Source organism: Phycodurus eques, chromosome 21 (genome assembly GCF_024500275.1).
Source record: "Phycodurus eques isolate BA_2022a chromosome 21, UOR_Pequ_1.1, whole genome shotgun sequence".
Lineage (NCBI taxonomy): Eukaryota > Metazoa > Chordata > Actinopteri > Syngnathiformes > Syngnathidae > Phycodurus > Phycodurus eques.
In genome coordinates, this window is record NC_084545.1 from 2,364,413 (window position 1) to 2,384,987 (window position 20,575).

General features: G+C 41.7%; 2 protein-coding genes across 2 annotated transcripts; one reads left to right on the top strand and one right to left on the bottom strand.

Annotated features, from left to right (window-relative positions):
• Positions 1–9,836: 9,836 nt before the first annotated feature.
• On the top strand, positions 9,837–11,449 carry LOC133396738 (spore coat protein SP96-like). Its single transcript, XM_061666880.1, has 4 exons — positions 9,837–9,995; positions 10,062–10,167; positions 10,854–10,928; positions 11,008–11,449. The coding sequence occupies exons 1-4, from the start codon at positions 9,914–9,916 to the stop codon at positions 11,216–11,218; spliced, it is 474 nt and encodes a 157-aa protein (XP_061522864.1). The 5' UTR covers positions 9,837–9,913; the 3' UTR covers positions 11,219–11,449.
• Positions 11,437–20,219, bottom strand: LOC133396737 (vasoactive intestinal polypeptide receptor 2-like). The gene is made up of 13 exons (XM_061666879.1): positions 19,963–20,219; positions 18,778–18,877; positions 18,547–18,654; positions 18,131–18,228; positions 17,155–17,252; positions 16,358–16,502; positions 15,986–16,136; positions 15,547–15,607; positions 14,575–14,644; positions 14,244–14,335; positions 13,535–13,673; positions 13,179–13,220; positions 11,437–13,097 (listed from the first exon to the last, which is right to left on the bottom strand). Exons 1-13 carry the CDS (start codon positions 20,017–20,019, stop codon positions 12,921–12,923), a joined length of 1,338 nt encoding a protein of 445 aa, XP_061522863.1. The 5' UTR covers positions 20,020–20,219; the 3' UTR covers positions 11,437–12,920.
• Positions 20,220–20,575: the final 356 nt, after the last annotated feature.

Below are 20,575 nucleotides of genomic sequence, written 5' to 3' on the forward strand. Positions count from 1 at the left end.
CCTCTGATTGGGTGGTCGGGGCAAAACGTATTTCAGCCAGGTTTGACTAGGACAACACATTTTTAGAGATCTGCGCACATTCAAACATTTAATAATCAGTATCTCTGGTGAATATGATGTATTTTATTTAAATGTGCCATGTTTTTGTCATGTTATGAGCTAATTATTGAGTGTGAACTGCTGCAGATGTATGTGGCAGTTGCATACTGTTCGATTGCTTTTCTGATGCACGCATAGACCCACACACACACACACACACGCGCACACAGGGTAAGACTCTTTTCTAATGATAAGATGTATTTGTTGTTGTGCGATGCTATGTTGGGACGCTGCAGTGCAGTCCAACGTTCCGGATGTGCATCTGTCTTGCTGTCGCAGCGTCGGCTCCAGGAGGCTCCTGAGAATCAAGCGGTGCTTCGAGCAAAAACCGCGAGAGGACTGCAACCAACACGCCTTCCTGTAAGCACCACAAAGGACAAACGCAACATCGCAGCATGCTTCTTTTGATTTGGAACATCCTTGGAACTTGAATGACCGCAACTCAGCATGGAAGCTATGTGGAGCAAAATCAGTCACGAAGCAATAATTGAACTCTGTTGTAGCATCGTGACCAAGAGCGGCAAACAGTGGTGCGTCAGTCCTGCGGCCAAGTGGCTCAAAGACAAGATAAGCAAGGTGAGCAAGTTTGAACACTAGAAGAGACTCCCGCCAATTCTCGAACATCTGTCTACCATCCAGGAGCTTGATATCAATCAAGCTAGTAATCAATTACAGTGTTTGCCACGAATCGTACAAATTTGACGCCCATGCAAAAATGCTTGTAATTGCCTACAGAGGTCACAGGATGGCAAAAGAAATGCTTTTCTTTTCTACCGGACATGTCGATGACCAAATTCCTCACCTCACTTCAACGTAGTTCCTTGGCCCCGAGACGGCAAAAGATTGTATCAAAGATTTGTTTTAAATATTAGACACAAGGCTTTGGCCGGAGCGCAAATAATGGAGGATAGGTTTCCTCCCAAAAAAATCTGCGAAAAAGTGAATTCGCGAATGCCAAACTGCGAAAATGCAAGGGATTCACTGTACTGTATATTAAACAGGTTGCGCCCCAATATAGACTCCTGTGGGACACCACAAGTAATGTCCATCACGGTGAGCAGTGATTACTAATCTTCGCAAGTTGTTGTAGGCTACCAAGAAAAACATTAGTGACGTAAAATAATATCGGCGAATACGCAGATGTACGGGCATAATCAGCAGTGCGCTCTCCCAGCGTTTTTCCACTCACCTGTCCACTCTTCCAATCAGCCACACCCACCTAGCGAAGTCTCTGGTTTCACTAACTAAGTGCTAGATTGTTTGGTCCAAAGCTGCGCGAGTCTCTCCAGCACTTTTCGTGGTTTGATATTCTGTTGCCGACCTTGTCTGACCTTGCTGACCACGCTTTTGGCCTTAGCGTTTTTGCCTGCCTCCTGGGCTATTTGGTATTTTGCTACAATGACAACAAAGTTTGAGTTTCCCTGTCCTGCTGTCGCCGGATTACGGAGTATTAAACGAACTGGCCGCAAACCCCTTCCCGATCTTCAAAGGCTCTTTATTTGGACTTTGAAGTTAACTGCGTGGCTACTCATGTATTTGTCGCTGGACTTGTCGCATTTGTTATTTTGCAGTCATTTCGAACTGTTCCTGCGGTCCGGTGTACTGCAATTTGGTTCTACACACACCCGTGTCAAATGAATGTTCAACTCTTTGGCTATTTTCACCCTATATTCATCAGGACCTAGAGAGCCCAAATCCATGTGGTACTCCGAAAAGACCCAACAAGGCAAAACAACGTCTCCATCTTGTTTTCATTTCAAGTTAAAAATGTTAAGTGCCATCCCAAAATCAACATCCCATGCGTAGTTGAAAGTCAGACAGAGAACAAAACTTGTTTTTGTTTTTAAATCAGATTGAAAAAGTTGTCTCCGTTGACAACCCCTCAATTAGCGACCACGGACTTTTCACGAGAAGCCGGAGATGGCAAATCCACACGGACCACTACCAGACCCACCAGGAAGAAACAAAAACACCTCCATCTTGTTTTCATTCATTCATCTTCCGTTCCGCTTTTCTTCACTGGGGTCGCGGGCGTGCTGGAGCCCATCCCAGCTTTCATCGGGCGAGAGGCGGGGTACACCGTGAACTGGTTGCCAGCCAATCGCAGGGCACATACAACCTGTAGGCCATTCAGAGTGTTCAATTAACCTACCCTGCGTGTTTTTGGGGATGTGGGAGGAGAAAACCCACGCAGGCACGGGGAGAACATGCGAACTCCACACAGGCGGCTCTGGGATTTGAATCCCGGTCGTCAGAACTGCGAGGCGGATGTGCTAACCGTGCCGCCCATCTTGTTTTCTTTCCAATTTAAAAAGTGCAATTCATGCTTGAGCTAAACAGTCATGTATCGCCCAAATGCACAATTGACGGTAAAGCTGTCGTGTGTAAGACATTCCGACTGTCATTGTTTCAATGACAGTCGGAATGTTAAGAGCACAAAAAGAAGAAGAACCTTCCCGCTGCACGTAAAAAGGGAAATGAAGTCAGCGGCAAAAAAAAAAGCAAGAGGAGAATATTGAACAAACGCAAGAAGATGTAAAAACAATCTTTTCTCATCATATCCGTATCTGTCGTGGTTGTTTCCTCACGGGTTAACACATTACAGCGAACCCCCATTTATCACCGAGGAGGATTTGTGCAAATCACCGATACAAAAAGAGCGCATTATTCTTGTTTTTTTTTTTTTTTTTTTTTTTTTTTCCAACTTAAACTTAAAAGTTTCAACTTTGTGCATTTGTGATCGTTCATGACACTTTCTGTCTGTCTCCCACTTAGAACAAGTTGAAGTGTCCTCCGGAAATGTCCACGTGGTCCACCAGCTGAACGTCTCACCGCCGAGTTATTGTGCCAATTTCTATTTATTATTACTATTATTATTACTATTGAGTGATGATCCATTGAGCTGGAAGATTTATTTTTGTATGTGTGTTCCTTTTTAATGTAACAACAACTACTGACTGGATCTTTTCCTACACGTTTACTTCGGGTAAAATAAATGAGAAACTCAAGGTGGTTAACGTTCTGCTGTTGTCCCTGGTTGTAGTACTACCTTTGCCCACTGGGTGACGACAAAGACGAAGGAAGACTATTTTTGTGTTTGTGTGGTTTTTTTAAACTTGAATCCTCATTTAACAGACGTCAGGGACCTTGTGACCTATGGAAAGCCGTTTGAGCATGTATTCCGTTTCAAAACAAATATTTCTTTAGCTTAAGGCCGATGTACACCTTTAGTCCTCACTCGTAAGACAATTCAGTGCACTAGTAGAAAGTAACTAGTAACGTTTTTCCACTACTACTTTCACGTGAAGTAGATATCAAGGATATCTAATAAAAGCTCAAAGGGCTCATATAACAAAGGATATAAACAAATAGAGATATAAATGACAATGTGAAAAATCCTAAAATCCTGGAAATTATTTGGGGCCCTTTGCTAATGTTCCTACAAGCAAGTCAATTTTTAAAAATGTCATAAAAAAACAAATAATCAAACAAATGAAATAATAAAGAGCTGTAAGAGATTCAATAGTACACCGTGTATGAGTGAACAACATACGAACACGTTACACACTACACAACACATTTACTGAATCACTGAGTGTTAATTGCTGTCACCGGATCCTTTCAAAGTCGGCATTCTTTTTTTTTTTTTTTTAGTGCAGCAAGATGACCACACGCACACATCCTTCCTGTTTACGTGAAGTGGGGACAACACACGCAGGAAGGAATCACAGACACGTTTGTAAATCACCAACCACGTCAACATTTTCCACTGGAGTAAACGTCCTTCATTTGACACTTGACATTGAAGTGGATGGGACTCATACACACGGTCGTCTGTCTGATGGCATCATTGACTCTGTGCTGCCACAATTCATTTGATTACAGAATAGGAGAACGATTTGATGTCTCTTGAATTCCTTTGTTTCCCAAATTTTCACAAGGATGACATAAAATAAAAACTGGGATTACAATGACTTGTTGCGAAATTATAGATTCGTCGAAAGTACTGACAAGGCTGACAATATAAAGTGATGACAATATAAATTCATATTTTATCATTAGCTCCAAAAGCAATGCAATAGTAGGGCCACGGTGAGAGAGAAAAAAAAAAAAACATTTCAAAAAATTAAAAGTATAATTTAATGTCGGGATCTTATGAAAAATGTACTTCTTTTTTAGATTATAGTTGTATTAATATGAGAATTATGTCGCATATTTCTTTAGAAAAAAAAGGTTGCATAGATTCAAGAGAAAAACTAACGTTTTTTTCAATCAGTTATGCAAGTCATCATGAGAACAAAGTTGTATATTCTTTAGAAAAACACTGGTATAAAATAGTTTTATACAGTATTTTCAAGAAAAAGTGTTTTTTTGTGTTCAGTTGTAATGTCACAAGGATAAAGTTGCATACTTTCAAGAAAGTTGTATAATTTTTAATGCAAAGTCATAGGTACACGAATAAGACAGTTGTATATTTTCTAGAAAATAAGTTGCATATTTTTTAAATTAAAGTCACAATACGATATGAATAAAGTTGTATATTCTTTTGAAAAAAAATTGTATTTTTTTTAAAGACGTAATATCAGAATAAAGTTTCAGGAAAATGTTTTCGAGAATGAAAGTCAAAATATTGTGAGGACAAATGGTACGTTTTTGAGGAAAACTTGTATATTTTTTCAGAAGTATCTATATCTTTTAGATTGAAGTTGTAATGGATGAACAATACGGCAAACACACAAGACGAAAATACAACAGCATTCCGGAGACTAAATGACAAAACACTTGGATGAGAAAGCAGCGACTTGTGGGACTTGACACAGTTTCCGTTCGACTCATGTGTCGGCCTGTCATTAAGAAAATGATGATGAGGTCAAAAAAAATAAAAATATCCGGTGGTGACGCTCACACACATGATGTGTTACCGGCTCCTTTCGCAATACATTTTTGGGATTGGGAGAGACCTGACAACTTGAACTCTTTGGGACGTACTCTGCATCATTTGCACAATTGTCGATGTATCAGCATGACCACATTACCGGTCACATTTGTCCTAAATGTATATTTTGTCACAGCGGCTGTTTTTTCTTCTTCTGTCGTACGAAAGAGGCTCCAATTGCCGGATACAAAAACTCTTCCCTCGTGTGTTTTAACAAACTTGATATCCGTTTTCAAATGTACAGTGAGTACAAGTAAAACATTCGTCAGACAAATAAATACCCGAGTGTCGATACATGAAAAATCGACTTCAGTGCAGTAACAAAGTATTTTTATCAGTGCAGTAACAAAGTATTTTTACTTTGTTACTTCCCACAAGTTAAAAAAAAGAAATGGCACATTTTTACTGCTTATTTCTCACATTTGAGCGTCTGTTCATGTTCATTCCTTTCTTCATGAAAGAAAGCTAAAAAAAAAAGAAAGTGAGGCCCATCGTGGAGTTTGTAAAGGCAGCTTCCGGCTTCTCCGCCGTTTTAGTAATTCCCGGCAAACGAGCGTGTGTCAGCCATTCAGAAGAAAAGAGACTGGAAAGAGAAAACCAGGGGAGGATGACGAAACTTCACTTCTGCATTTTACGCCTTAAATATGGCCGCCCGAGAGTCGTCGCTCCACACGCTTCTCCAACTCTCGAGTGGGACGAACCAAAGAGCTTCTGTCTGTTTTCTATTCTTTTCTTCTTTCTCCCGTTGGTGTTAAAATGATGAACTCCGGAAGTCCGCAGAAGATGTTTTTGGCGGCCGCCGTTCTGGTGGTCCTGGTCCAGTGCGGACACGGGCAAGGTAAGTTGACCTTTCGATCTGCGTCCGAGGACGACGCTAAAGTCTTGTGGCGTTGTGCTCCATTAGGGAAGCCCACAGAATGCTGCGAGAAGGTGAGCAACAAGGAGATAACGGACGAAGTCTTCGGGTACCGAGTGCAGATCGCACAAGCGCCGTGCCTGCCCGCCGTCATGTGAGTACGACTTCAACAACAAAAAAAAAGGTTCGGGGCTCCACACTTTTTTCGTAAAAGCTGCTCATCTGGCTCACGAACAGTATTTATGATTTTGCATATTCACTGATTTTTGGGAGGGTGCCTATCCTACATTATTTGCAGAAAAACTCACCGATTTGCTTTTTTTGTGCTCTGTTCAGTCAAATTCAAGTGAATTTTATTTCATAGCGCCAATTGAGAAGTTATCTCAACATTGAGCAGGTCAAGAAGCAATATTAGCGCAGGGATTCTTAAACGTATGTTGCTCCCACTAGTGGTACGTGAAAGAATCACTCAATCCAATGTTCAAAATGTGCAAATTGTTTATGGTTTAAGCATTTTTAATCCAGTACAGCACATAAATTAAGTAGTTTCATTGTATTTAAAGTTTCACGTTCAGTGTTTTTTTTTTTTTTTTTTTTTTTAACCATAAAAAAAAAAAATCCATTCAGATGGCATAGATGTATCGTACAGTATTTTTGTGCCATCTGAGTTTGAATTTGAATTTAAAACATTGAATTTTTGGCACTCCATTTTTTTATGGTTAAAAACATTCAGTGTTATAAATATATATATATATATATATATATATATATATATATATATGAAAAAAAAAATCAAGTCAGAAATTCGAATTCCAAGTCAAATGGCACACATTTACAGTGCTTCCGTTAAGTCGCAACAGCACAATGCGATCGAACCCCGCAGCTTGCACGAAAAGATGTGCAACAGCGCCCCCCTACGATCAAACCTTGCCAATACATTCATGATGTCTCCGAGCTAACGATGCTAATCGTTCTCCCCCTGCAGTTTCTACACCAAAGACAGCTTCTACTGCGCCGCAATCCGCGCCCCGTGGGTCCTCAAGAAGGCCGCCGCCATCGAGTGAGTTTCACCTTCATGCTCACCCTCATCATCCTCATCCTCATCCTCATCCTCATCTTGCTCTCGCTTCATGTCCTCACAGGAAGGCCGTCGCTGCCGCTCGGGCTTCGACCACCGCCTCGTCGACCGAGCGCTCGCTGCCCTCCATCCTCACCTCCGCCCCTTCTTCATCTCCACCATCCTCCTCCTCCTTTTCCCCTCGCCTCCTCCTCCCCGCGCTTCACTAAGAAGACCAGCACTTTGTTTGGAAGATGAAGACTGAATCACTTTAGTTTCTTCAAATTATTTATTGATTTATTCATGTAATTGAGCGATACGTCTTTTTAAACATTTATTTATGAGCAAAATGTTATTTTGTAACGTATTCTGTGTCATTAAAATGGCAGATTTTATTTATTGATGATGTCACGATGGACTGTTAGCTATAAGGGGTCACAAATAATAAAATGTTTTTAAAATTGGAGAAACCTTGTCAGGTGTTTGTTATTCACATTGCAATAGTGCACTTTCAGCGGTTTACTGAGCAGGACAAACGGGCGAATAGGTAAATACAAAACGAGAATATTCCCAAGGAGCTGCTGTTGACCACAACTCACGTCCAGACATTTACACGCAGACCAACCTGCGCCAACTCCTGATGTCACTAATTAGGCTACGCCCCTGAAAGGAACCCATCCAACACACAAAAACTACAGTACGTACAGTCTGACCTCACACACCAGCTCAGGCTTCTTTCCTTCTGTAGTCGGGGACTGGACCACAAAGGTCCCCCCCCCCCTCCCCCCAACCACCTTTCGGACACCGCCCAGCTCACAATCACCCCACCCACTTGGCCCCTCCCACATGTGCTGTGCCGGTGGAACGAGAATGCGTTTGCTTTCTTTATTGAAAGCCTATGTGGTGTTTTTGGGGAGTGGGAATGGATTAATGGGCTTTCAATTGGTAAAATTAATTTGACATATGAATAAACTTGCTCACGGAGGTCAAAATGTGTTTTTGCACGGGTTGCCGTGCCGCCCCTGTACACGTCTACGTGAGAAAATACGGCGAGAGCTGCCAACAAACATATGGATGCACCAAGCTGTGCAGTTTGACTGTACATTTTATGATGTTTAATTACTGAACATTCAAAATGTTAATTTATTAGATGTCCTCTTCCATCAATTTTAATTTTTAAAAATCTTGAATGTCCTTTTATCAGGTTTGCGAGATTATTTTGCTTGGAAATGCCCAGAATGTCCCTTTTCAAGCTATTCTAGTTGATTTTTTTTCTGCCTGGCAGTTGAAATGTGCTAATTTTTTATTAATAAAAACTCGCGGGCGTGAGTTTTTTTTTGTCATCGGGCAGGAGGCGGGGTACGCCCTGAACCGGTTGCCAGCCAATCGCAGGGCACATCGAAACAAACAACTAGTCGCACTCACATTCACACCTACGGGCAATTTAGAGTTGTCAACTAACCTACCACGCATGTTTTTGGGATGTGAGAGGAAACCGGAGTGCTCGGAGAAAACCCACGAAGGCACGGGGAGAACATGCAAACTCCACACAGGCCGGGCCGGGGATTGAACCCCGGTCCTCGGAACTGTGAGGCTGACGCTCTAACCAGTCGTCCACCGTGCCGTGTCTTATTAATATGCGACATGTAAATAAGTTTTGCTCGGCTCTGGTCCATATCTATTATTATGAAGCACAATTCACCAAGCGTTGGAGTGTTGGCCCACTCATCAGGAACAGGATCTGTAAGGGGACGTGGGTGAAAATTCAAAGAGACGGGCATATTTCGAGGTTATGCTCGTTGTACGCTCCCATTGTTGCGGCAACAACCGCAAGCGTCGCTATTTCATCCACATTTACATTATAAATGATGAATATAGTCACGTAGCATTGTAAAAGACAACATACTGTATGAATACCTACAGACTGTATTTGTATGGTTGACATTAGTTCTCTTAAAAAACGTAAATGCCGTGTTAGGCACCTGGATGAGAGAGCAGTGACTTGCGTGACTTGACATTGTTTCCATGCGACTCATGTGGCGACATGTCATGACGAAAACCATGACACGGTCTAAAAAAAGTCACAAAAATATCCGTATATAGTGACACACGCATACACACACTCGTTTTGTGTTATCATCTTCTTTCACAATACGCCCTGATGTGTCAACTGACAACTTTTTGACATTTTCCCTGCAAACATCACGGCTCCAATTGTCACATATACTTCCAACCAAAACTAATTGGTATTTGTAGATATACTTTGAATTTACAAGTTTAAAAACAAAACTGTAGTTCCATGTGTGTGCTTAGTGGAGATGTTGAAAAAAATAAAAAGAATATTGTGCTTCAATATTTAGTATAGAACAAACTTTTGCCACATTTCATTTTGAAATCACACATAGATGGGCCAAGTCATTGGGAAATAAGGTTAAAAAAATGTTCATGTAAAAATAGGTAAAAAAATAAATACATTTTACAAATGCTTCCCAAAAAAATATGAATATAATAAAATCATTCATTCTCATCATTTAGTTTTCTCATTCATAATTATTTATATGTATTAACCAATTGTGTAATAAATTTAATAAGACAGTACATGAGGAATTGTTCATTTTCTTTTCATTTGTATATTGTAGTGTCTATTTCTGACAGTGTCCATTCACGTTCTTTAATTTCTTCATCAGCGTGTTGATAAAAAAAAAAAAAAAAAAAAGGCGGCTTCCGGCTTCCTCGCCGCTTTTAGTCATTCCCAGCAAACGAGCGCGTGATAGCCATTCAGAAGAAGAGAGACTGGAAAGAGAAAACCAGGGATGACGAAACTTCACTTCTGCTTTTCACGCCTTAAATTTGGCCATCCGAGAGTCGCCGCTCCACAGGCTTCTCACACCCGAGCGAGACGAACCAAGACAGCTTCTGACTCTTTTCTGTTCTTTTCTTCTTTCTCCTGGTGGTGTTAATTCAAATGATGAACTCCGGAAGCCTGCAGAAGATGTTTTTGGCGACCGCCGTTCTGGTGGTCCTGGTCCAGTGCGGACACGGACAAGGTAAGTTGACCTTTTGATTTGTGTCCGAGGACGACGCTAAAGTCTTGTGGCGTTGTGCTCCATTAGGGAAGCCCACAGAATGCTGCAAGAAGGTGAGCAACATGGAGATAACGGAGGAAGTCGTCGGGTACGTAGTGCAGACTGCACAAGCGCCGTGCCTGCCCGCCGTCATGTGAGTACGACAGATTTGCTATTATATCTTGCTTATTAGCAGACAGGACAGTGTTCAAGTGGTGAGCATGTCTGACGCACAGTTCCGAGGTTCTGGTTTGGAATCTTGTGGGTTTTCCCTCCCACGTTGTGAATACATGTTAGCATTAGTCCATTGTTTGTCTATATGTGCCCTGACATCTCCTGGCGATCAGTCAAAAAATAACTTTGCATATGATTTAGTTATGTTTTTTAAAAAAAAATGTTTTGACCCTGTGTCAATAATTCTGCGTCACAAATTCTAGCAGCAAATTTGGGTAAAATAAAGTCAGTGTGAGGAATTCAAATTCAAACTCAGATGTACACAGATATGTCTTGTAGTAGGTTTTTTTTGTGCCATCAGAGTTTGGATTTGAATTCCTCAGTGAATTTTCAACAGACGAATTTTTGAGTCCGAAATTTTTGATGGTAAAAACATTCAGTGATAGAGATTTGATGGTTAAAATAAAAAAAAATCTGTGTTCGAAATTTAAATTACAACTCAAAAGGCACACATTTATAGTGCTTCCATGTATGAGCAACATCGCAATGCGATCGAACCCTGCGGCCTCCATAAAAACATGTGCATCAGCGCCCCCGAGGACCAAACACTGCCACTACATTCACGTTGCCTCCGACCTAACGATGCTAACCGTTCTCGTCCTGCAGTTTCTACACCAAAGACAGCTTCTACTGCGCCGCAATACGCGCCCCGTGGGTCCTCAAGAAGGCCGCCGCCATCAAGTGAGTTACACTTTCATCCTCATCCTCACCCTCATCATCTTCATCATCCTCATCTTCCACTCCCTTTGCGTCCTCACAGGAAGGCCGCCGCCGCCGCCGCCGCCGCTCGGGCTTCGACCACCGGCTCCCCGACCCAAAGCTCGCTGCTCTCCATTCTCACCTCCGCCGCCTCCGCCCCTTCTTCATCTCCACCATCATCATCCTCACCCTCCTCCACCCCATCATCATCATCCACATCGTCGCCGTTATCGTCCTCCTTCTCCCCTCGCCTCCGTCCCGCGCGTCACTAAGAAGACGAGTGCTTCATTTGGAGGATGAAGCCTGAACCTCTTTAGTTTATTACAATTATTTATTGGTATATTAATTTACTGTTGTCTATTATTTATTCCGTAAAGTCTTATTCATTAATTTATTTGGCGTCATTAAAATGGAAAATGTTATTTATTTATGATGTTACAGTAGGCGTGTTATTAGTGGTCAGAAATTAATAATAAAAAAAGAATTGAAGTATTCGAAAACTTGTCTGGCGTTTTTATTCACATTTGAAGACTGCACAGTGGTAGAATGGTTGACACATTTGCCTCACAGTTTGGAGGTTGGGGGTTTGAATCCTCGCCGCCCGTAAACAGAACGGGACAAACACGCAAATGCAAAATGAGCGCACTCGCAAGGAGCTGCTGTCGACCACAACTCACGCTCACACGCAGAGTAAGATAATCCTGCTCCTGATACCACTAACAAGGCCACGCCCCTTAAAGGCACACGCCTATCACACGAATACTACAGCACGTACTTTACAAAAACTGTGTATCTCTTTGCATTCTGTTTGATTATGTTTTGTACATCACAGTGCTATTTTTTATTAAAAACGTGGCATGGTGTTGGTTTTTTTTTTTGGGGGGGGGGGGCGACTAGAGGAGATTACTGGCATTTGTCTTCATTTCATTAGGGTAAACAGAGTTGATTTTGAAGTAAATTAAGTTACAAGCTTGGTCACGGAACGAATTAAACTCGATGGGTGATGGCTCATTTTAGGATGTTAAATTGTTTTAATCTTCAAAATATGAATTTATGAAAGATTGTATTTACATACATTTGGAACACATTTTTATTTATATTATTTTTCTGAAAGTAGTTTAAAATCTTGTTTCGTAGCAGGAGAAATAAAGACAAAAGAAGGGAAAAAAATGAAACAAAAAGCAAAACTAGATTTGAATTGTCTTTGGCTTTTTAGATAAGCAAAGGAGACAAAATCTATTAAAATCAGAAATTTGATTTTTGTTAACAAAATTGGAGATTTTATTTTAATGAATATGTTAATCACCAATAATTCCAAGCAGCAGTCATAAACAATAAACTGAGCGCTTACTGCAGTTAATCACATTTTAATAGTTGCCGTAAGTGGCGGGAATAAATGATTAAAATATAAAAAAAAGTACATCTTAACATGCAATAATAATCAATAACTATCTAAGTGTTTGTGCTGTATGACATTCACGTGTGATGATAAGATGTTTACATTAGGGTCCGACCATGATGGATTTTTTGAGGCCGATTCCGATATTTGGTCGAATAAAATTTCAATAGTCAATTAATCGATCGATGTATAAAATAACAAATATATAAATAAATATATAATGACTAGAATAACATATTTCAACGCTTATTGCTTACAACGATAAAGATATTAAATACAGGAAGAGCAATACTATGTCCTTTAGCATTTTTTTAACTTTACAATAGAGAGAGAAATCGGCAAATATTATTAAATTTGTAAAAATCTTTTGGGGGGGAACTTTTGTTTGAATTTCTTTGTCATATTGTGTAATGTGTAAAAAAAAAAACAATCTTCAAAAATTGGCCGATTTTAGCCGATTTGAAAAGCGCTAATATCGGCCGATTAATCTTTCGAGCCCGGCCTAGTTTATATCACAACATATGTACGGAAAAACAATAAAGTTCTTGTTAGAGGAACCTTTAGGGGCGTTGTGGTCACAGCAGAAAGGTCTCTGTCTGCAAGATGGACGCCGCTCGGGAGTTCCTGGGGAACGGGGCCGAGTGTTCGGCGTCGTTGGGGCCTAGCGAGGCGGCGCGCGGCCTAAACTCCCGACTGGTTGCGTAACGCTTGAGGGACAAGCTCCTCCGCATCCTCCTCAGCTCGCACTGGACCTGGGGGGGAAAAAAAACCAAAACAAGATTTAGGGAGACGAAGGGGAGGAAGCAGAAGCAGAAGATGAAGACGAAGCTCACCTCGCAGTTGAGGAAACAGTACAGCACGGCCACGATGAGACCCTGAAACACAAAAAAACACTCACTACAGTAAATAGCTGCTTTCTTCTATACGTACGCGCTTTGAGGGCAAAATTGTCTATCAGTCACTACAGGGGAGCGTTATAAACAAAATGTTTTCTTCTACGCGTTTAGTATTGATGTCAAAATTGTCAGTCACAACAGTACAAAGCTGTTTGCGTCTACATACACAACTCTTAATGTGAAAGTTGCGCATCAGTCACTACAGTGGACTGCAGTGTGTCATTCGGTAGACTGCCACCAATTGCTCTAAAGCAAAACGCGCGTACGTGTGTGTGTGTGTGTGTATGTGTGACCTGGAAGGATCCGAGTCCCAGTTCAAAGAAGATCTTGACTTGCTGCATGGTTTTATCAGTGGGTTCCATCAGATGGACGAAGACCACGTAGTTGATCCCGAACAATGGGATCAGCAGCAGGGTGGACTTGGCCAGACGCCTTGGACACACACAAACAATAAAAAATGATGACACGTTTGAAATGTTTGTAAACAATAGGACCCAGGGTTGTTCTAAGTGGCAGAAAAGTGAGTGACTACTGCTGATTTGAACTGAAAACAGTGACAAAAACTTGTGTTTGGGTTTGCACCACCAAATATTTCACAAAAGCTTTACGTTTTTTTCAATTCACTTAAAAAAAGTCAGAGGGACACATAGGTGAGGAAGATAAATCAAGTGGTTGTCGTCAAATGATCACAAATTTCACCAAATCGTCAATATGCACTTGAAAAAATTAACTTCTCAAAACAAGTCAAAAAAAGTATATTAAAAACAAGATATTTTATCCTAAAACAAAATCTGCCAATGGAACCAGTATGAATTGACTTGACAGGAGTCTTAAAATAAGATTTTGTATCTTAAAACAAGACTTTTTAAGTCAAAATTGTCTTAAATTAAGTACAGCAAGATGTTTTTTGCTAGAAATAAGATAAATAGACTCTGTGAAATTTTGTATTTTTGCGGTGCGAGCAGAGAGAAAGATCAATATGTCATCCGGACACCAGCCTACTTGTACTGCGACTGCTCGTTACCGCCCACGTCGGTGCAGCGCAGCTTCTGCACCAGGATGCGGATGATGCTGATGAACAGGATGAAGTTCACCTGACATGCAAAAAACACGCACACATTTTAACGTCATCCATTCATTCCAGTTTATTTGTCAGGATGTTGATGAATGTTATCCATCCATTTTTCATTGCATTATTCGAGTCACGGGTGAGCTGGAGCCAATCCAAACTGGCTTTAGGGCGAGAGGCGGGGTCACATATTTAAAAAAAAAAAGAAAAAGTCAAGCCAGCGCTAGTTGTTGTTGTTGTTGTCGTCGTTGTGAGAGTACGTACAACGACACACGCCATGATGGGCCAGTCCAGCACTCTACTGGGGACGGGGTTGTTGTTCCTCTCCCAGCACCTGAAATCAACAACAGCCAGGATTTAGTTGCGCACTTTTGGGAGCAAACGAACAAGCTTATTTGTTTGCTCAACAAAAAACAGAGGATCACAAAGTCATTTTGTAAAACTAGCAAATACAAATTCGGTTGAAAATGCTGACGCTGAACAGAAATGCTGTGCAGTTAATTTAAATGGGAAAAAATGCTGAATGTGATACTGAAAAAGGCTTGATTGTGGTAAAAAAAATATATATGAACATTTCGAAGTTTGATTGATTTGAAGCAGTTGAGAAATGTGGAAGCATGAGTTCAATTTGTAAAATGACTCCACCGTGATCTATTTTAGAATTAGAAGATCTTTTTTTCATGGGAAATGCAGAATTGTTTCAAAGTATACATTTTGTGAAATGTGAAAATGTAATTGCAAATATATCCTGAATTTTGTGGATATTTTAAAGTTGGGGTGGTTCATAGCGGTAGAGAAATGTGGAAGGATGAGTTCAATTTGTAAAAAAAATTTAAAAAATACAATAATAATAATAATGCGGATTATTAGGGAAGGTAGGAAATTTGGAAAACATTTTCCCAAAATGTGTGGATTCTTGTGGATATCTTGAAGCAGGAATGGTTTAAATCAATTTACAAATGTGGAGAAATGAATGAATTTGTAAAATGTTTCCATTTATTGAAGTGGGATACATGTAAAATGCGAAAAGTAGGAATTTGGGGAATATGGAAAAATTATTCTCCAAATATTTGGAGTTGCGTGTATATTTTGAAGTTGGAATGGTTTGAATTTCTTAAGAAATGCGCAAGGAGTAGCATAAATATAAAGAAATTTAGTGCAGAATGCCATTCTCCGGCATTCACACAACTAAATGTCATCTTTTCGAGAAGTTTGGAAAGTTCTGGGAAGACTCACCAGGTGTCATCCAGGTGTATCCGACATAAGATCCACGCCACCGTAAACATGCACGGAATTCCTGACGGGCACAAAGGGAGGAAAAAGTGTTTACACTGAGGCTCGGCCAGACGCCACCTTCGGGTGCCATGCGGGAATTATGACCCACACACACGCACACACACGATGGATGGCGTAAGAGAGGCAGTGTTTGGAAGCCGCGTGTCTGAGTGAAAACACTTTGGCATGGAGACTGATGACCGGTTTTGTTCACGGTGACGTGTTTTGGCAAAATGTCAACAATGTCTCACAGTCGGGTTTCAAGACAGGATGTTTCAAAAAGCCTTGCTTAGGATCTTAGATAATAAGAGGTAGGGTTCCTAATTAGGCCTTCAAAATGTGTCATGTTTTCGAATGAGGGTTTTCATGGCGGACGCGCTGGTCCGTACGTCCTACCCACCCCAGCCAATCAGCACGTAGACGGAGAGTCGTGCGCAGCGCGTGTGGACCACCAGCAGTAGCGTGTGGAGGTAGAGCGCCTCCACCAGCAGCCAGAAGAAGTTGGCCATGATCGAGTAGTTCAGAAACACCATGCTGCTCTTACAGCCCGCCTGCAACAACACACGCACACAACTATAATGTTCAGTACACACACGTGGCTGTGTAACTTAGGAAGTGTGCGCATCTCACACTGTGCATGTGGGTGTCTATCTGTGTATGTGTGTGTGTATTCACAGACATGTTTCAATTGCGAAACGTGAAGAAAACGTGTAGCTGATGAATGGCTGCATTTTGACAATCGATGGATCGATTGATCGATCGATGACGTCACCAGCGAGGGCTGAACGCTGCAGTCGAGCGCGTCCTCCTCCTCGTCGGAGAAGAGGAGGAGATCTTTGGTGAGCACGGCCACGCCCCTCAGCATGAAGGACACAAACAGGTTGACGTGGATGTAGTTCCGCATGCAGTGCAGCCTCCTGCGCCACGCACACACACACAGGAATGTGTTTATGTGCATGAATGTTGAATGTAAACTTGATTAATGATGGCCAATGAACAACTGGAGATAAGCCAGGAAGAACAGCTGGATTTGCACACTTGTGTGGGAAGACTCACACAAACTACTCAATACACTGTATGCACTAGTAGAACGACGAGTAACGTTTATTTTTTTTTTTTACTACTGTGCCACAAGTGTACAGAAATGTTATACAGTAGTAGGAAAAAACTTTACTGGTAAGACAGTTTTTCTACTAGTCAGCTGAACTGTCTTACTTGTGAGGACAAAATCGTGTACTAATACATGGACCTTGAGGATATCCGATAAAGGCTCAAAAAGCTTTATGCTTATTGGTCCCAGGCAATAAAATAAATATGAAACTGACGAAATAAAGCAGTCTAATATTTTTTTTTTTTCGTGAGTGTATGTAAGTTCATCACATTTTAATCAAGTGCAACTGATGTCCATGTTCAAATTAAGTAGATTCAAAAGCCTTAACCTTTGACTTCCAAACTACGGTACTCTAACCACAACTACTGCTAGCACTTGTAGGCTACTGTTTCTGAAGAGATATTAGAAGGACAATTACTTAATTCGGCGTGTGTGTGTGTGTGTGCGTGCGTGTGTACCTGAAGAGAGCGATAATGACGGTGCTGCTGAGTAGACTTATGAGAGACAAGCTGTGGCCCAGTGTGGACAGAACCCTCACCACTTTGTAGAACACAAGCTGCACGCACACAAAATCATCATCATCAGAATCAGAATCAGAAGGTCAGGACATCTTTTGACACTTGTCTGCCTGCTAAGTTTGACCCTGAAAGGATTGTGTTGGACTTTAGAGGTTCTTCTGTAAGTGGACACAAAATAAGAGGAGTTCTGACCTGGCTTGTGCAACACACACACACACACACACACACACGCACACACAGAGCTTGAATAACTCCCTCACATACTGTAAGTGTGTGTCCTCTTGTGCTGCTGCTGTGTTTTTATGAGCCACTTAGCTTTAAGATGTCCATTTTTGGAGACATTTTGTCTTTTTTTTTTTTTTTTTTATGTTTGGTTCTGGCCTGTCCACACAAACACACATGCACACACACGCGTCCACACACGTGAAGTTCCACAGGCTGTGGCAGCGTGGCATCAGTATCTGCAAACAAGAGACTGGCCACTGGTAAGACAATTTCGTTCCTGTCGTCTCACTTTCTAGTGAGAGTTGTGCACGTGTGTGCGGCGTCTGGTCCCCACTAAACGTTTTCCAGATGGAAAAGCCTGGAACATCCAAGAGGAAACAAACAGAGGTTTCCCTATGAATGAAGTCACGCACACACCTGACAGCTCTGGACATGATCACATGCCAGCCGCCTGTGTGTGCGTGTGTGTGTGTGTGCGTGTTCATCTTTTGTTCCTATTGGACATTTGAATGTTCTTTTTGTCTAAGTAGCACATTGTTATACCGGTGATGACAACACAAAGTCGTCTTTCATGTCTTCTTCCTCCTCACGTAAACACCCGGTGATGGCGATCCCTGACAGGAAGTCAGCACTTTCCACGCGGACATGTTGTCATGAGCCCTAACAAATGTGCTGGACTTGTTGGGCTCACCTCGTTGGGTTGGTCGGTGTCGTTGGACGAGCAGGCGGCAGCGATGACGGGATAAACGTCTGACCAACCTCGCTGGGTGCACTTCCTGCTCAGGTTACCTACGACACATCACGCTAGCAGTTGATTATAAAAAAATACAACAAGATGATTTTCTTATGTCCACACCATCAACAGTGAGCAGTATTCACCAACACTTAGCATACATAAGCTATCCGTTAGCAAATAGCTGCCAACATTTAGTATGTAGTGTCTAAAAATTAGCGAATGATTGCCAACAGTTCGTGCACACAAGCTAACGGTTAGCAAATACCCGCCAAAAGTTAGCATACAGAAGCTAACAATGAGTAAACTGTTCTCTTGAGGCGCATATTGCATTGAGATTTTGACTTAATTAGCATTGTGTGTTAACGGCTCACCCTTCTTCCCAAACAGGTGCAGGAGGGGAACGGGGCACGGCTGGGTGACCACCTCGCCCACCACCGCACTGCGCCAGCACGAAGCGTTGTCCCACTCGCCGACACATCCTAAAACATCAATTTCATTAATTTATTAGTACATGGATCTTGAGCTGGATTTCAAGGATGGCGACTAAATGCTCAAACGAAGTTCCATGGACAGTTCGGTGAACGTGTGAGTGCGCGGCGCACCTGTTGGGGGCGCTGTGAGCTGCTGCAGGCCAGATCGACACTCCTGGCTCGCTTTCTTCATCTCCCAGGAGAAGTGGCACAAAGGAAATCTGCCGGTCGCCTGCCGAGAAACCAATGAAACGATAACAATATGTGGGAATAAGTCAAAAGTTCAGTTTGATAAACACCACAGTTGCAGCTTTGTGGAGGAAAGTTCACCTCTGTGATAAAAAGTTTCACAATATGTCTGATTCTTAATTCATGGGTGGGTATTTGGATGAAAGCATGCCACAGACATGTCTTTAAGACATAGCGGAACTGCTTTAACTTGAAAACCCAAATACATAATACAGTTTGTCTCCTTGTTTCACTCTAAAAGAAGATTGTGTCAGTGGCCAGGTAAACACAGCTGGCGTCATTAAAACCTTCCTCTTCTTTTCCCACCATTTAGCTACGTGTACACACAAGCACACACAAACAATGTGCAGATTATGAATAACACTTGAACTGATTGATTCCGTCTGTCAAATGAAATCCACTGACAGTGCGTGCGCGTGTTTGTGTGCGTGTGTGGGAGGGGGTCAGGGAGAGGCTGTTTACATTAACACTCTAGAGCATTTAAGAGCTGTCAGGGTGTTTATCAGACACATCTATGTCTATCTATCTATACATTCATTAAAAAAAAAAGTCTCAGAGCAAAATAATGAACATTGTCGTTATCAGTGACGTATTTTCATATTTTGTGCGTGCAGTTTGTTGACTCGTGCGTGTGCTTTTGGTACAAAACGATAACAGAGAAGATAAAGATGAAACATTAACCAGACGCACTAGTCACTACACAACTTTGTCACATAGTTGAACACAACAACATAGTGCAAGAGAGGACAGAAGATGACCTCAGGTGTGATGAGAAGATGCTGAAGTTCATGAGAAGAATTAAGATGATGTTTAGGTGCATGAGAAGAAGGTAAATTATGTCAGGTGGCGTGAGAATATGTCATCAATGTACATGTAAAGAAGGAAGACGACATTATGTGTGATGACAATATGTCGAAGTACACGATAAAATGATATCACAGGAGATGAGACCACGGCGTCACATGGTTACAAGTCCATGAGAAGTTAATGTCACAGCAGCACGATGTCAAAAGTTACATGAGCAGAAGCAAGATGACATCTGTGAGATGCGAATATCGACGGCCTCACCTCATGCGTGAGGAAGACCAGCAGCAGGATGACGGCCGTGTGCTGTGTGAACCTCATGATCTCCTCATCCAGCTGAGCCTGCTTCTGCACTTCCAAACTTCTTCTTCTTCACATCCAGTCTTGCGCTTCGACATGAACTCACAACAAGTCCTTTAAAAGTTGACTTTATGATGCAAAAAACAAACCACGCTTTTCGTGCATGTTCCTTGCAGAGGAGCACAGAGGTGAGTGCACACATGAGCAACTCCAACTGCAGTCTACTGTAAGCCGTGCGCGTGCTTGCCAAGCCGCCTGGGAGTCCCCGCGCACTGCCATCTCCTGAGCCACAGGCGACCTCTAGTGGACGAAAAGACAAATTTAAAAAAAACACCTTTCAAAGGCTTCCAACAAGCTGAAAGGTTAGAGCAGATTTAAAATACAGCAAGAATCTTTACAATAGTGATACAAACATGAAATTTGGTACTCAAACTCCTCAAATCTGTTCGACGCAAAATTCCAAGATGGCGGCCCCAACATCCAAGGTAGCCACGCCCCAATACTTTTTTTTTTAAACACTGTACAACTCAAAATGCATTGATTTTAAACCCCATAAATGTACTAAAGTTGAATATAA

What these genes read in the sequence shown, in the direction of transcription:
- LOC133396738 (XM_061666880.1), top strand. Translation starts at nt 9,914, where the DNA reads ATGATGAACTCCGGAAGCCTGCAGAAGATGTTTTTGGCGACCGCCGTT. An exon ending in CCGTGCCTGCCCGCCGTCAT is followed by an intron (nt 10,168 to 10,853) that starts GTGAGTACGACA and finishes CTCGTCCTGCAG; the next exon opens with TTTCTACACCAAAGACAGCT. An exon ending in AAGAAGGCCGCCGCCATCAA is followed by an intron (nt 10,929 to 11,007) that starts GTGAGTTACACT and finishes GCGTCCTCACAG; the next exon opens with GAAGGCCGCCGCCGCCGCCG.
- LOC133396737 (XM_061666879.1), bottom strand. Translation starts at nt 20,019, where the DNA reads ATGAGGTTCACACAGCACACGGCCGTCATCCTGCTGCTGGTCTTCCTC. An exon ending in GCACCTGTTTGGGAAGAAGG is followed by an intron (nt 18,229 to 18,546) that starts GTGAGCCGTTAA and finishes GATGTGTCGTAG; the next exon opens with GTAACCTGAGCAGGAAGTGC. An exon ending in GCAGCGTTCAGCCCTCGCTG is followed by an intron (nt 16,137 to 16,357) that starts GTGACGTCATCG and finishes GTGTTGTTGCAG; the next exon opens with GCGGGCTGTAAGAGCAGCAT.